Genomic DNA, 12,515 nt, shown 5'->3' with positions numbered 1-12,515 from the left:
TTCTGTGTCTAAACAGATGGAGCCGCAAAGAGATTACTTGAAAAAATGTCACGTGACTGTGACTGGACTGACTAAAATACCATTTAAGATTGAATATGTAAGTTCTGCCAAGTTTTAGATGAACCCATAACCTGTTAGGCCACATTCAGACAGATTTAGTCCATGAACTCGAGCAGGACACGCTCAGTTTTTAGAACATTTCGTGGAGGCTGACCCGTCTGTTCGGCGAACCAGCGTGACATTGGCTACAGTTTTCCAAGAGTTGGATCCGCATATTTAAAAAAGCAAAAACAGCAGCAGAAGTGTCACTGTAAGTACTTTCTACTGACGAACATTTTCATGGGGATTATAGGACATTAGCGACCTCAGTGTTCTCTGTGGATTATCCAGAGTCAATGATCCTGTGGCATTCCCAAAACAGAATTACATCACTGTGTGGGGGTGGAGGCGGAAACAAAACCTGCTTCAAATAAAACTAGAACTTCTCTGTGGGTAGACACCACTAGAGGGGAAAGGGATACTGGGCAAGAATTTGTGCATGTGTGTAGGCAACTGCATACACTATATAAACAACAGATTCCCCAGAAACCTACCGACTTCATTGCAAACCCCGCACTTCACCACATGCTGGTGGATCTTTCCCTCCACACGAGATCAGGCTTCGACACACCCTGCAGCTGATCACAGGGGCGCGCCGCTCTCCGGAGGTGAGAGGGGGAGTAGGCGGCGGGTCCTCCCCGAGACACAGAGGGGCTGAGTTGGACTGGGGAACGGAGGGAAGCCTGCACAAGGGGAGGAAGAGAAGAACAGTGAATACAAAAAAAGTAAATACACCTGTGGCAAATGAATAGATAGCTGAGGGAACACAGTTGCGTACGTGACTGGGGGAGGGAGGGGAAAAAAAATCCCTCAATTCCCATGACGAGTAACCTCTTACGTTACGAAAACAAGATATAAAAGATTTGGTCTCGAGTTCAACTGAAAGGAGCTTTAGAAGAAAACTCTCCGGAATGCGAAGCAGGGTTAGGTTCAACAAATAAAGTCTATTTATCAGCGACAGAGTCGGATGCAATATAGTACTACCCGCTCTAGATTCAAGCAGGCAGAGAATAATTCGTGTTTAGAGCTGGTTATGTGAGCAAAAACATATCAGGAGTAGGGATTAACGATGCATCGTGACACGATTAATCGGTACAAATGCTGACGATTCCGACCGGTGACAGAAAAATGAGTTGTGATTCTTCGCGAATGCGAAGAGTAGGATATGTTCTTTTTCTTAAAATTAGAAATCGGTTACGTTATCTTAAAAAAAGTCATGGTTGGTGATTCATTTGTTCAACGCCAGATGTCAAAGTCACGTGACTTAGGGAGCAAAGAACGAGGAAAGACAACGCGACGGTAGAAAGTAGCTTTGAAATAGAGGATGCACTGAGCAGCTTTAAATCATTTTGTATTCCCTATATACACAAATACAACCGGTGAGAAATAGACAGACAAAAACAGAATGTAAATAATGCCGCCAAAGAACGTTACGCCACCTCGAGAGCGAAAACTGCACATTACACCAGTTTACTTGTGAGATTGTTTTTAAAGAAAGCAGATATTTTTCATGCATTTTGTTGTTTAAGATGTAAGTTGCACTTTTTTTAATAAGAGAACACAAACTGTTTGAGAGTTTCTGCAAAAAATGCATCTAAAAAATTTCCCTACAAATAAAAAGATAATTTTATTTGGTCATAATTTGTCTGTAGCTCATTTTGATTAAAAAAAAAAATCGTATCGTGAACAAAAAACCGTGAACCGTGAGTTGAGTGTATCGTCAGTAATCAGGTGTCATATTTCATATTTCAGGCCCCCCATTAATAGATTTAGACACCAGTCCCGCCCTCTCCGTGAGCTGTCATTGGTCAGAGCTCCCCCCTCTCTTTAGAGCTGCCTCCCTATTGGCTCTCCCCGTGTGTCAATCAAATCAGGTGTTCCCTCGGATGCTAGGCTCGCTAAGCTAAAGCGTTACAGTTACCTTACGAGCTCGCGTGGACAGTTTGCACCTGTCGGCTGTTTTAAACACGCGCAACAAAACGTGTCAGGCGATGTGAATAAAATGCATTTAAGTTATAATGTTACCGAGATAAACATCTGAAGGTTTGAGGGAGCTAACTGCGAGCTAACTGACATAACGGTTGCTACCCAGCAACCGTTATGTCAGCTCGTTAGCATGAAGCTAATTCACCCCCCCCAATCAATCAAATTATAAAATGTGATATTTAATCCCCAGAGGAGGTGAATGTATGAATAAATAAATGCAGCAGAAGCTCACAGTGTGTCCCGCACAAGCACAGTCACGACGGGCTCTTCTAGCAGAAAGGCTGAAGCAGAATGCTCAGTCAGTGGAGGCTAACGTGAAGCTAGGCTAGGCTAGGCTAGGCTAGGCTAGGCTGGGTTAGGCTAGGCTGGGCTAGGCTAGGCTAGGCTAGGCTAGGCTAGGCTAGGCTAGCCCCGGGTGGAGGAGAGATGGAGCTCCATGGATACTCACTCTGTGGTTTGTTGGGCACGCCGTAGGGCGCTGCACCGGGAGACACCCCGCCGTTACCGCTGCCGAGAGCTCCATCTCCCAGGTCCGATAGTAACGGGGACCTCTCGCCGTCTGCCATAACCGAGAGCGAGGCGAGGAGGCGTAGGGAAAAGGGGGGAGAGAGAGAGTGAGCGAGGTGAGCGTGAATGCAGAGACCGATCACGGTTGTTGTATTGTTGTGTCGGAAATGCAGGCGTCACATGATCACACCACCACCACCACCACCAACCAACTCCACCACCACTGATGCTGCTGCTGCTGCGGTAACGATGCTCGGAGGTGTGGCACTGCACACCCAGGGGTGCTCCTGATAAACTAAATACATAATTAATGTACCTGTGAAACATGTTTTGAACACTGGGCTACTTTTAAACTTGGTTCAACCTTTAACATGTAGCTTTATCAGGTGTCTACCTGTACCCCAACACTTCAAATACTTCATATCTCTTATAAAAATAGGATTATACTAGGGTGCAGATGTTTTAACTCATATAGAAAGTGTGTGTGCCTGTCCTGTCTTTTGCATGTCTTGCATACTTCATACTTGCAGTAGCTCAGTCCATAGGGACTTGGCTTGGAACCAGAGGTGCCAGTTCACCTCCTGGGCACTGCCGAGGTGCCCTTGAGCAAGGCACCGATTCCCCACAACCGCTCACTGGGCGCTGGTCTGGCCGGCTGCCCATCACTCCACCATCTCTCTCCACGTTTGCATGTCTATGAGCCCTTGTACCTTGTACTGCATGTGTGTGTCTGGGTTAAAATGCATGTCAAAATAGAATAGAGTGAAAAAAGAATTTCCCCATTGAGGGATTAATAAAGTATATCTTCTTCTTCTTCTTCTTCTTCTAAAGAATTAGGATTATACTAGGGTGCAGATGTTTTAACTCATATAGATAGTGTGTGTGCCTGTCCTGTCTTTTGCATGTCTTGCATACTTCCCTTAGGGGCCTGACAATTATAAATTAGTAGTAGGAGAGACAGGCTAGGGGAGTACCATGTGGATATAAATATAAAAAGTGCTCATTTCTGAGCAGAAAACCAACTAAAGGAATATTGTGATATTATCTGTATCAGTGGGGAGGTGTCCGAGACAGCCCGTTTTAAAACAATGCATAAGAACCAACAGTTAGAGCTCCTCGAGGAGCCTTTTCTCCGTAATCCCTTTTGTGTGTTGCACTGTTAAACACTCCTTCTTGTACAAGAATAATAAATTCAAGCTTAAACTTTGATACTTTGAATCCAGTCCTCTTTATTCAAGGAGAACTTTTTAAAGAAGAACTCTCGTAATAATATCATATGTGATATGTGTTAATATAAACCATATTGATATTATATATCATATTCACACAATATTCTTATCTCTTACACATTCTATTAACATATTTATATTCATAGTATATTATTTAAAGTATGTATTTCTTGTATAGTCAAGTATTTATTATGCATATACTATATATCATATCATACCTGTGTATATATATATACACATATATTTATACATGTGTATATTCTGTGTTCTTTTTTTTCTACCTCAGTATGTTTTCTATTGTATTTTTATTGTATTCCAATATATAATGACCTAATTTCCCTTTGGGGATCTATCTATCTATCTATCTATCTATCTATCTATCTATCTATCTATCTATAATTTAATATATATCTATAATTTTCTGCTGCGCAGTTGTTCCATATTAAAGTGGGCTGCTTTCTACTTCCTTAAATATTAAGATTAAAAGGTGCCGTGTGGTTGGCAGCCACAGTAGTTACATTAATTCACCTTAACAATAAACTGAGAGACTGAGGTTCTTCGGAGCGTGCAGGACTCACAGTTAAAGACTTGACACTGTGGTGGCGTCTCTATTATTCTATGCAGTTGTCTGCTGGAGAAGGGGAAGCGCAGAGAGAGACAGGAAAAGACTGAACAAACTCAAGAGGTCCAGCTCTGTCGTGCACTGTGCTTTAGACTCCACGGAGGAAGTGGGAGAGAGGTGGAGGTTAACTGTGGGGGCCATAAACAGCTCCTCCAGCCACAGACTGCTACTCCCACCGTCCTTCATTCCAACAGCTGTCAGACTCTTTAACACCAGCATGACTTCATGACTTTTTCTATATATGTTTTACTTGTGAAATAATATTATCAATCTAAATTTGTCCTGTCCACACAGGCCCTGAAACAATCTCTTCCTAGTGTGACTACAGTGTAACAGATGGAGGACATCTAGATATCAGTTGGCTAAAGCAGCTACTGTTTGCATTATGATCATACCATTTATAATGATGGGATCATCCTAAAATGATAGACGCTGCATCTGTAATGATCTGTGGTGATCCAATAATAAATCAATCACAGAATCAGACAACATATTTGTTAGAAAAACCTATTTTAATAATCACAGAATCCGTGGGAACAGGTGTAAAAATAGTATTAAATCAACATTTACCAAATGGAAATGACAGAAAACAAACAGGTTGTGCATATACTGATAAATTGGCCCGTAAACAGTGTGTGTCGTCTCCTCTGTACACCGGTTTCACATCTTCGTCTTCTCCTCTAAGGCATGTTGATAAAATCCATGGGGCGATTCATCGGTAGAGTCACCTCCAGTTCCTCCCTCTCACTGAAGAACTGAGCCTTCCCCCCGTCTCTGTGGGTCGGATGTGGCAGATGAAGACCCAGCTTACTGAAGAGAGGAGAGAAGAGAGGGGAGGATGTTAAGGGCGGCTCAGATCATGATGTGAACATCTGATTAGAAGGAAATGTCTGGAAATGGGAGCGTTTGGTCCGAACTGCTGCTGCCGCCTCACCTAGAGGGCATTCGAAATGAAAGAGAACATTTTCAAAGCATCTCTTACTATTGGGGTGTCCGTAGATCAAGGAACTTTTCTTTTACATCCAGGAACACATCTGTAGCTTTAGTATTTGGTAGTTTGATCTTCACCTGTAGGAGTCGGGGAAAGTCAGCATCTTTAATATTGTACTCTGTGTATATTTTAATCTTTGCTTGCAGGATATCACTCGTTGTTGTGTCTCACTATTGTTAAAATGTACATAAAAAACATGAAAAAGTATCTACGATTGTATAAGTACTGAAATTTCTTTCCTGGATTCTATCATCGTATGATAAAAATAAAAATAAATTGTAATATTTAACTCACTTTTTACACCATTACTTACTCTGCCTTGTTTAACAGTTGGATTTTATGCCCCTTAACATTTTTATAGTGTCCACAAAGTTTCAAAATGTTTATTAGCCCTATTGAGTCCCAAATGATCCAGTTCTTAAAATTAATTCTCCGAATCCAGCCCACGCATTCTTTATCTATTCTCTTTTCTTGCCTCATTTTGTGTCTCATGCCATGATCACATCCATTTTTCCGTGTAAAAACAAAAACATTGAAGTATAAAGTATAAAGATCCTGCGGCGGTCGATAAGTTACCAGCATGGCTTCACAGCACATGGAGGACGGATCCTTTCCGCTCAACCCCAAGAACAGATCCTCAGTCCCCACGCTCTGCTTCAGGATTATTTCATACCTGAACACAAAGGTTACACACACATTTATGCAATCAATACAGTATTAATCTCTTTGAAAAATCTTTTGACATCACATTAGACAGAATCGATTTGAAACAGCAAACAGGGAGAAGCAGGCTGAAATGAGTGTCAGCTGAGGTCAATGGAGAGTGGAAAATCTGGTATCCAGTCTCGCCCTGCCTCATACTTCTTATAATTAATTTAAGTTAAACCCTTACATGTGACGGTTTTGTTTTTAAGGCGCAAATAAACTCAAGAAGTGACAATGAAGGCTTCTCTGAGCTCAGTGAACGGTGCAATCTAAAGCTGAGATGTTTGATCCCCGTCTGTCCTGTCGTCTTACTCAGGCTGTGGCCGCTGATCAGCGAGATCATCATACTGGGAGCCCTCGGCCACTTCCTCCTCGCTCCAGATATCTTTGCTGTTCTTCTTCACATAGGCAGTGGTCACTAAACAAACAGAAACACACACATGAATACTGTTTGTACCTTTCTCTCTGGAGTTGTTTTAATGTGATGACGTGTGTGAGAAATACAAATCATTACCTTCTTTATCTTTTTTGGGTTGGGGGCCAATGTGTCCAGGATCCAGCCGTGCACAGGCTGGCACATTCTGTTGAGATTAATAATACGTTTATTCATTTATAAAGCAGCTTTAAAAGCAGAGAGACAGACAAAGCACAAAGAGGATCCTCAAAGCAATATGACAACAGAGAGCCAGACACTGAGGCCAAACAGAGACAAAATTAAGATTAGAAGAAAACATAGAAGGAAGACGGTGATGAAAGATAATGAAGGTGAGAGCAAGAGTCATTTAAAAACAACAACAATATAAATTATTTCTTCTGCTTCACCATCAAGAGCATCCTGAGGGAGAAGAAGAGGGTGCTTCATTCAGCTGGACCTACTATAGGTGGTGCTCTACCCTGACCATAAGACATCTACAGTATACCATGTGCTGCAAAAATGCAGGAAATACATTAAACTGTGATTGTGCCTTTTATATGTGACAAATAAATTAGATTAAACTTAAATACACAAATAAAAGAGAATTAAGAGCATGAAAACAATCAAATGTCACTGTAAACTAACATTAGGTCAAATAAACATGAATAAACATGAATCATTATTTCTTACTTTACACTCTTCTCCATCTTCATCATCGTCCTGCTGAGTTGACAGCAGAGCAGACAGAGCCTGCAGGTTGTGAACTCCGACACAGTCCATCCAGATAAACACAGAGTTATCCAAGAAAAGAGAAACTATGTGAGTAACTGTTACTGACGTGTGTGGACTGTTGTCGCGTTTCCCTGGAGACGACCAGGCTGTCATGCTGCCATGGGAACGGGTGACGTCAAAACAAGGAAGCCTTCTTTACAAATAGATGAATGTGATGAATAAAACCCAGAGAGGCAGATGTGTCTGAAACTAAAAGAAAAGAACACATAACTCAAGTCAAACTAAGTAAAAGTGAATAATATTATTGTTTTATTTTATTCTTATTCATAAAATCAGACTAGCATTAACTAATAAATTAACATGTAACAGCATTTAAATACCGAAATCTGTTTGAGGTGGAGGCAACTGCATCTAATATAGAGTTTAATATTTTACAATGCATCATATAAAGAGATCGGGTTTGGTATTTATTAAAATATTTGGAGTAAAAAGTGCAATGTGTGTTAATTAAATGCAGTAAAAAGAGGTGCAACGTATTAAAAAAAGGGGGAATACTTCATTAAAGTACCTCAGAATAATATATATAATAATAATATATCAGATTTTTCACCATTGGGTGCCCAGGGCCTATATATGACATAAGCTTAATATCCTGATGATTAATATTTAATTTGTAATTACAGTTCATTAATAATCACTTATAAACATATGAAGGTGCATTAAAGTGTAATAAAAACAACAGAGAGGCGGCGTGATTCCCGCTTCGACCTGCAGCCCTGTCCCTCCCCGGACCCCGTAGTGCACGCATGGCCCGCAGGGATCATGTTGAAGGTGACAGGTAGTGCCATGCCGGCGGCGATCACTTTGTTTCCGTTCACCGTCTCTGCTGCAGCCGCTGACGGGGAGAAAGAGGAGGCGGCACCGTTACACCGGGACGAACTGTCTCTGTACGCGGCTCCTCCTCAGCAGAAGAGCCGGTATGTGGAGCCCGAAGCGGGTCACCTGGAGGAGAGTGTCGCCACCCTCAGGAAGACAGCAGAGCCGTACACGGATCGGTGTCGGGGCACCTACGACAAAATTAAACCCAAAGTTCAAAGTGTCGTCCGGTTCGGGAACGACGCCTACAACTACTTGAAGAACCCGCCGAAGGAGTTCTATCCTCGGGCAGGAGTGATCGGCTTCACCGGTGTGCTGGGGCTCTTTCTTGGCAGAGGCTCCAGGATTAAAAAGCTCATCTACCCGGCGGCCCTGATGACCGTGAGCGCCTCCCTGTACTACCCGGAGCAGGCTGCGGGCATCGCAAAGTCAACCGGGGACTCGGTGTATGACCGGGCCGTGCAGAGCTACGCAGCCCTGGAGAGGATCGTGAAGCCTCAGAGCAAAGCTGCAGAAGACCCGGAGACTAAACCCTGAGGATCACATGCAACAACCCAGCAATAACTAATCAGCATTTCTGTTTCTGCAAGATTGACATGCGCTGCCTAGACACACTCTGTGTGTGTGTGTGTGAGACTTTTCATGCCCACTTTTTGCACTAAAGCTTCACATGCAACTCAGGCCAGGCATGGCCTGTCACTGGAGGCTTGACTGACTGACTTCTGCTTCTGATCTGAATGTATATTTATGTAGAGGATGAATAAAAATCAATGATGTTACTTGAAAATCTTAAACACAGGTTTGTTTCTGCACTGTTTAATCAATTACAAGTGAAACAATTATTCAATTATGCAACTATTTGTCATTTTTTCTTGAAAACTGTCAAATGTTTGATGAACTAAACTGAATCTCTCCAGGTTTTGGACTCTTCTCGTGTTTTATAAACCACAATCAGTCGATTATTTGGCTATTTTATTGGCAAATGAACTGATAAGTAATATAATATCATAAACAAGTCGTATTATTTGTGATTTCAACATTACCCGAGGACAACGTCTGGAAGCCGATATGACTGTTTAACATCTTTATTTATCTCAGTCAAAAAAAAAAAAAAAAAAAAAAAGTATACAAAAATTAAATATGAATCACTTTGAAGAAATCCCTTCAGAGCAGCACCAGCTTCTCGTTTAGAGCGATCTGTGCTTGGGTCAGGTTGGACAGGTAGGTCACCATCAACAGGTCCTGCAACAACGAAAACATCTTGTGTCATGTTCAGGGTGATAAACAAGCTTCCACGGCACTATGAGGTCGGAAAGACAAAGAGATCTATTAATGTCTTCTAGCTGACGAGGAGCACTTACGTTGATGTTGGAGTTGAGCATGTTCTCGAAGTCCTCGGCTGAGATGGTGGGCACCTTGTTGACCAAATCCATCAGGAAGCGGCCCACGCTGTTGTCCGCTGCCACCTTGCCGGACTGAGACAGATCGAACAGCGTTAACTTTACATCCACTCCCCGTGTTAAACCTCATTACCTCATAAATGAGCTCTAGTTTCAGCACAGCGGATCTGATTGGAGCTCACCAGCACGTCCTCAATGTATGCGAGCACGGTGGTCAGCATGTCCTGCACCCTGGCCGCAGAGCCGGCCACCTGGGACAGATCGGAGGTGAGCCCCTTGGTGCGACTCGGAAGAACACGTGTCCGCTGTAGAAGGTCCACTGCAACAACAAACAGGTGGGAGTGTCAGAGGGCACGGTAATAGTACAACCCAGTACAACCCAGTTGGCATCAGACCACAGGACAGTGTTCTACTTTGTGGAGTGCATCTTAAACCAGCTCGGGTCCACAGAAGGTGGATCTGGTTTATTTTTCTCTTTGTTTTTGTGGATGCAGTGATGAACCGCGCTCGCAGACGATGACTTTTGGAAGTGTTCCTCAGCCCGTGCAGTGACGTACATGACAGAATTGTGTCTGTTTCTGATGCAGCGCCGTCTGCAGGGCCTGAAGATCACAGTCAGCCAGTTGTTGGTTTTTTAGCCTCGTCCCTTGGTACAGAGACTTCTTCTGATTCTCTGAATCTTTTAAGGATATTATGAAGTGTAGACAATGGAATTCTTTGTGCTGAACCCATCCCCATCTTTACTTCAAAGACTCTTTTTACATCACCGATCATGTTACCAACCTGTTGCCAGTTCACCTCATTAAATTGTGAGAAGTGTTTTCTTTCAGTATTTCACAACTTTTCCAGTCTTTTGTTGCAACTGTTCCAACTTTTTTAGAAACGTGTGGCTCACATCAAATTCAAAATGGACATGCCATTTTCCAAAAACAATAAACAGTTCTCAAGTTTTAACATTTGATATGTTGTCTTTGTGCGATTTTCAATTAAATATGTGCTTTTAATAGTTTGTACATCATCACATTTTGTTTGTATTTACATTTTACACAGCGAGCCAACTTATTTGGAAACAGGGCTGTATTTGAAAATGTGCTTATTGCATAAAGTCTCAGCTGAAATATTGGTAAAAACTCAGTTTCATCTGTCTTCTTACCGCCTATCCTCTCGGTGTCATAGTAGATGTACTTGACGGTCAGCGGGGTGAACATCACACCGACGGTCTTTCCGGGAACGCCCATCTGCGCGCTGTGTGGGAGACACACAAACGTATTCAAACACACGTTCTCTAGTGTATCACGCGAACAAAGAGCCTGTGAGAAGAGAAGGTCAGCCAACCTGACGTAGGCGCGGATGTTCATCTTGCCGCTCTGCAGTGCCGTGTCCATGGTCAGGTGGATGGGGTTGGTGGCCTCGCGGCTGTAGTACTCGTGAATGAGCACAGAGTGTTCTGTGATGTCGAAGCCGGTGGCGTACCTGTGAAGACAGACGTCAGCGTGGTGAGTGAAATAAATGTTTTGTTTTTTAATCTGATCTTTGAAATTCAGAGTTTGACGCACCATCCGATGATGACCTCAGTGGGTGACACCCTCTTGTGGAGCTCGTACATGTTCTTGGCGAACTCCATGTCCACGGCAACCTGTCGGCAACGAGGATACATTTCAACACGTGGCAATGACATCTCCAAAGCAACATGAGGCAACTCCCTTGCTAGTAATTATCTGCATTTAATTTATCCAATATTATCTCTTCTTCACTTCTATACAACATACAGCTTCCGTGTTTCAGTTGTGAAACAGACCTGTGGGAATTCATCCGTTATTGTGCAGGTGTTACAAAATGTCCCGAGGGCCAAGTTATGGTGAAATCTGGAGACGTGCAACATTAAACCACTCACTATCTTGCAGGACATATTTACCTTGTGCAGAAGATTCTGCAGGTGTTTTTATGCAAATCTAATGTGGAAAACTCTGCCCACTACACTCTGAACGATCTGTACATAACTAGAACCCTGAAGAAGGCCCGGTCGGTCCTGGCTGACCTCAGACACCGCCCTGAACTCTGAGTTTGAGTTGTTGAAAAGTTGAACCATCAGGTCAAAAACAAAAACACAAAAACTCTTTTGTTCCTGCTGCCATCGGCCTCTTTAACAGCTCTACTCGAGGTGCACACACAATTGTTTTGCGTCATGTATGTATTGTTAATTTCTGTTTATATATGTTTGTGTTGTTAGACCACAAACTGCTTCCCTGGATAATAAAGAATGAAGCACCTTGCCATACAGCTCACATGCTGTTTGCTGTTGTTTCACATGACTTAACTGCTGTAGTGCTACAAGTTTCCATTTATACTGAGATACGTTTTTCTAGAGATGTCCAACTGCACAATATGAATCAAACTTTATTTGTATAGCACTTTTCATACAAAATATGCAACACAAAGTGCTTCACACAAAACCCTGACATCCCCCATCAACCACCTCCACCCTATTCTAAACAAGGCACTATGCAAACTGTGCCATCTCAACATCTTGCAGCGAGGAAACACCGAGGCAGGTGAAAAAATAGTTAAAAAAATAAAAGTGTATAATACTGACTGTTCCTGAACCTTTAATAGAGACTAGGAGGAGCAGTAGGTCAGCCCATGGGGACTTGGTTTGGGGCACTGTTTACTGTATCCTATACATTTTTAATCGTTTACAATTAAACAATTGTTTGTCACCTGGTTCCAATCCTAAAGAGGGAGCACGCCTCTGTAGGTTCCCTTTTATGGAGGCTAAAAGTCGGTGGGTTTTGTTTCGATTGGAAGATGGAACGGGTGGAAATATTTCAGCTAATTAAGTTAAATTGTTAATGTTGTACATTTATTAGATTAGTTCCGAATGTACAGTCGTCCCTCGCTATATCGCAGTTCACTTTTCGCGGACTCGCTGTTTCGCGTTTTTTTTTAGTGTCAT

The 12,515-nt window shown here is 42.5% G+C and overlaps 4 protein-coding genes across 4 annotated transcripts in view; 1 reads left to right on the top strand and 3 right to left on the bottom strand.

Moving 5' to 3' along the window:
- pip4p1a (phosphatidylinositol-4,5-bisphosphate 4-phosphatase 1a) overlaps positions 1-2,857 on the bottom strand; it is an 18,773-nt gene extending 15,916 nt beyond the window's left edge. The window contains exon 1 of the mRNA XM_019264889.2: positions 2,534-2,857. Coding sequence (XP_019120434.1) covers positions 2,534-2,651 — 118 coding nt within the window. The 5' untranslated portion in view covers positions 2,652-2,857. The remainder of the gene's footprint in view (positions 1-2,533) is intronic.
- A 2,090-nt stretch (positions 2,858-4,947) lies between these two features.
- Positions 4,948-8,154, bottom strand: dnaaf6 (dynein axonemal assembly factor 6). The gene is made up of 7 exons (XM_019264886.2): positions 8,055-8,154; positions 7,245-7,476; positions 6,654-6,720; positions 6,452-6,557; positions 6,011-6,107; positions 5,426-5,511; positions 4,948-5,253 (listed from the first exon to the last, which is right to left on the bottom strand). The coding sequence occupies exons 1-7, from the start codon at positions 8,132-8,134 to the stop codon at positions 5,124-5,126; spliced, it is 798 nt and encodes a 265-aa protein (XP_019120431.2). The 5' UTR covers positions 8,135-8,154; the 3' UTR covers positions 4,948-5,123.
- LOC104936204 (MICOS complex subunit MIC26) lies at positions 8,013-9,285 on the top strand. Its single transcript, XM_010752197.3, has one exon. The coding sequence runs from the start codon at positions 8,109-8,111 to the stop codon at positions 8,697-8,699; it is 591 nt and encodes a 196-aa protein (XP_010750499.3). The 5' UTR covers positions 8,013-8,108; the 3' UTR covers positions 8,700-9,285.
- eif3f (eukaryotic translation initiation factor 3, subunit F) overlaps positions 9,238-12,515 on the bottom strand; it is a 5,002-nt gene continuing 1,724 nt past the window's right edge. The window contains exons 3-8 of the mRNA XM_010752198.3: positions 11,119-11,198; positions 10,898-11,035; positions 10,716-10,807; positions 9,745-9,881; positions 9,524-9,637; positions 9,238-9,404 (exon numbers count right to left, since the gene is read on the bottom strand). Coding sequence (XP_010750500.1) covers positions 9,327-9,404; positions 9,524-9,637; positions 9,745-9,881; positions 10,716-10,807; positions 10,898-11,035; positions 11,119-11,198 — 639 coding nt within the window. The 3' untranslated portion in view covers positions 9,238-9,326. The remainder of the gene's footprint in view (positions 9,405-9,523; positions 9,638-9,744; positions 9,882-10,715; positions 10,808-10,897; positions 11,036-11,118; positions 11,199-12,515) is intronic.

This window comes from Larimichthys crocea, chromosome II (assembly GCF_000972845.2).
Source record: "Larimichthys crocea isolate SSNF chromosome II, L_crocea_2.0, whole genome shotgun sequence".
Taxonomy (NCBI): Eukaryota; Metazoa; Chordata; class Actinopteri; family Sciaenidae; genus Larimichthys; species Larimichthys crocea.
The sequence above is the reverse complement of the archived record's forward strand: the minus strand, read 5'-3'. Positions and strand labels throughout refer to the sequence as shown.

Coding starts and splice junctions, on each gene's coding strand:
- LOC104936204 (XM_010752197.3), top strand. CDS start 8,109: ATGTTGAAGGTGACAGGTAGTGCCATGCCGGCGGCGATCACTTTGTTT.
- dnaaf6 (XM_019264886.2), bottom strand. CDS start 8,134: ATGGCACTACCTGTCACCTTCAACATGATCCCTGCGGGCCATGCGTGC. Junction 6,558..6,653: donor ACCCAAAAAAGATAAAGAAG/GTAATGATTTGT, acceptor CTGTTTGTTTAG/TGACCACTGCCTATGTGAAG. Junction 6,108..6,451: donor GATCAGCGGCCACAGCCTGA/GTAAGACGACAG, acceptor CTTTGTGTTCAG/GTATGAAATAATCCTGAAGC.